The 1,919-nt window shown below is 38.8% G+C and overlaps 1 protein-coding gene across 1 annotated transcript; it reads left to right on the top strand.

Moving 5' to 3' along the window:
• On the top strand, nt 1–1,509 carry LOC18588320 (protein BIG GRAIN 1-like C). Its single transcript, XM_018126743.1, has one exon. It carries the CDS (start codon nt 229–231, stop codon nt 1,408–1,410), a length of 1,182 nt encoding a protein of 393 aa, XP_017982232.1. The 5' UTR covers nt 1–228; the 3' UTR covers nt 1,411–1,509.

Raw genomic sequence — 1,919 nt, 5'->3', positions numbered from 1 at the left:
CTTTCTCTCTCTTTCTTTCTTTGTTCTTTCACATGATCTACTTGCATTCTACTTAATGTGTCTTTGCAGCTTTTGACACTCTCCAAGCAGACACTAAAGCCCTTAGCCACCCTTAAACTAACCCCTTACTGTCCTCTCTTTGTTTTCCTTCTTTGATCTCATTCCTCTGTTTTTTCCCTATATAAACCTCTGTTTCCTCTGTTTTTCTTTTGTGTGTATGCAAAAAATATGTATAGAAGAGAGGGTTCCGTCAGAGAGACTGCGGTTCCTCAAAGAAGAAAAACCCCTTCTTTCTCTTCTAGTCTTCTTGATGCTATTTATCGTTCCATTGATGAATCAGCTAATGGAGATGAAGCAACATTGTGTCATTACAGGGAAACAAAAACGACCCTTGTTAAGAAGCAGAACAATGCACCTTCGGAAGAAGAGAGAAGGGTTTCCAGTCTTCGACGTGCTATTATGATTGAGGATTGGGTTGAGAAGCAAAGTGGTTATGGCTCAGCTGTGCATTTCAACTCAACTTCAAGTTCCTCGGATTCTAGCAGTGGAGGAATCTTCTCGTCATCCGAAGCTGAGTCAAGTTACAAAGAGAAATCAAGAAGATCAACACCGGCTAAACCCGAAAAGTCTAAGCAGTTTGAACAAAGAAACTTTGACAACAACAACAACAATCAACAAAGGGCCAAGCGTGAAGGTGGTGGCTTTTCTAAGACCAAACTGAAAGCCTTGAAAATATACGGCGAATTGAAGAAAGTGAAGCAGCCGATTTCTCCTGGTGGTCGTATCACTAACTTCTTAAACTCCATTTTCAATGCCAATGCGAAGAAAGTGAAGATGTGCTCCGTTGGGGTTTCAGATGATGTAAGTTTTGATCGCAAATCAAAAACTACATGTTCATCAGCTTCTTCCTTTTCCAGGTCTTGTTTGAGCAAAACACCTTCTGCAAGAGGTAATAAGTATAGCAATGGCAAGAAAAGGTCAGTTAGATTTTGTCCAGTTAGTGTCATTGTTGATGAAGATTGTAGACCCTGTGGCCATAAATGTATTTATGAAGATGATCCAAGTTTAATGCCAACTTCAACTGTTCAAAAGAATGTTAAAAGTTCTTCAAGAAAGGAGGAGCTGAAGAATTTTGTTAAGGAGAAAGAATCAGGAGTTAGCAATAAGGCAAGAGATTATCTAAGGAGTTATCAACGGAGGGGTACTGGTAAATTGGATTTGAGAGGCTTTGTTGACGACTATGAGGATGATGATGAAGAAGAAGAAGACGACGCTTTGAGTTATTCAAGCTCTGATCTTTTTGAGTTGGATCATCTCATTGGAATTGGAAGGTATAGAGAGGAGCTGCCAGTGTATGAAACTACTAGTTTGAAAACTAAGCAAGCCATTGCCAATGGCTTCATATTGTAGCTCATTATCATCTTTCAAATTGTAATTAATGGTTTGGGGGGGTTCAAATCGAATATTCGAGTTATATTTTCTTCTGATAGTGATGATGGTGATTCCATATGTTTGGTAGCCTTTGAAAAGAATAATGGAAAAACAGTCCTAAGATGGTGAAAATTAAAGTTATGTCAAGAGTGAAGATTCAATGTTATCTTCACACAGTGAACCGTTAAAGCAATACAGAAAGTCGGAATAGAAAAGGTGAAAAAGGAAAAGCAAGCACAAATCTTCTCCCCACGAGAGAAGGGAGAAAGTGAAAACCCTCTGCTTTTTCACTGGCTTAAGCACATGGCCTCAACATCCCAACATAAATTAGTTTCCCTTTGGAGTCACAGAATTAAATATCTCCATGATTAAAAAGATGTTTCTCATTTCTACACATTTGAATATAACAACACAGTTGCCTCTCCTCACTGCAAATTTGCATTGCCGACTATCACATCCATGCTTAGATTTCCTGTTTCTCTAGTTGA

This window comes from Theobroma cacao, chromosome 9 (assembly GCF_000208745.1).
Source record: "Theobroma cacao cultivar B97-61/B2 chromosome 9, Criollo_cocoa_genome_V2, whole genome shotgun sequence".
Classification (NCBI taxonomy): domain Eukaryota; kingdom Viridiplantae; phylum Streptophyta; class Magnoliopsida; order Malvales; family Malvaceae; genus Theobroma; species Theobroma cacao.
Note: the sequence above shows the minus strand (reverse complement) of the source record. Positions and strands in the feature narration are given on the sequence as shown.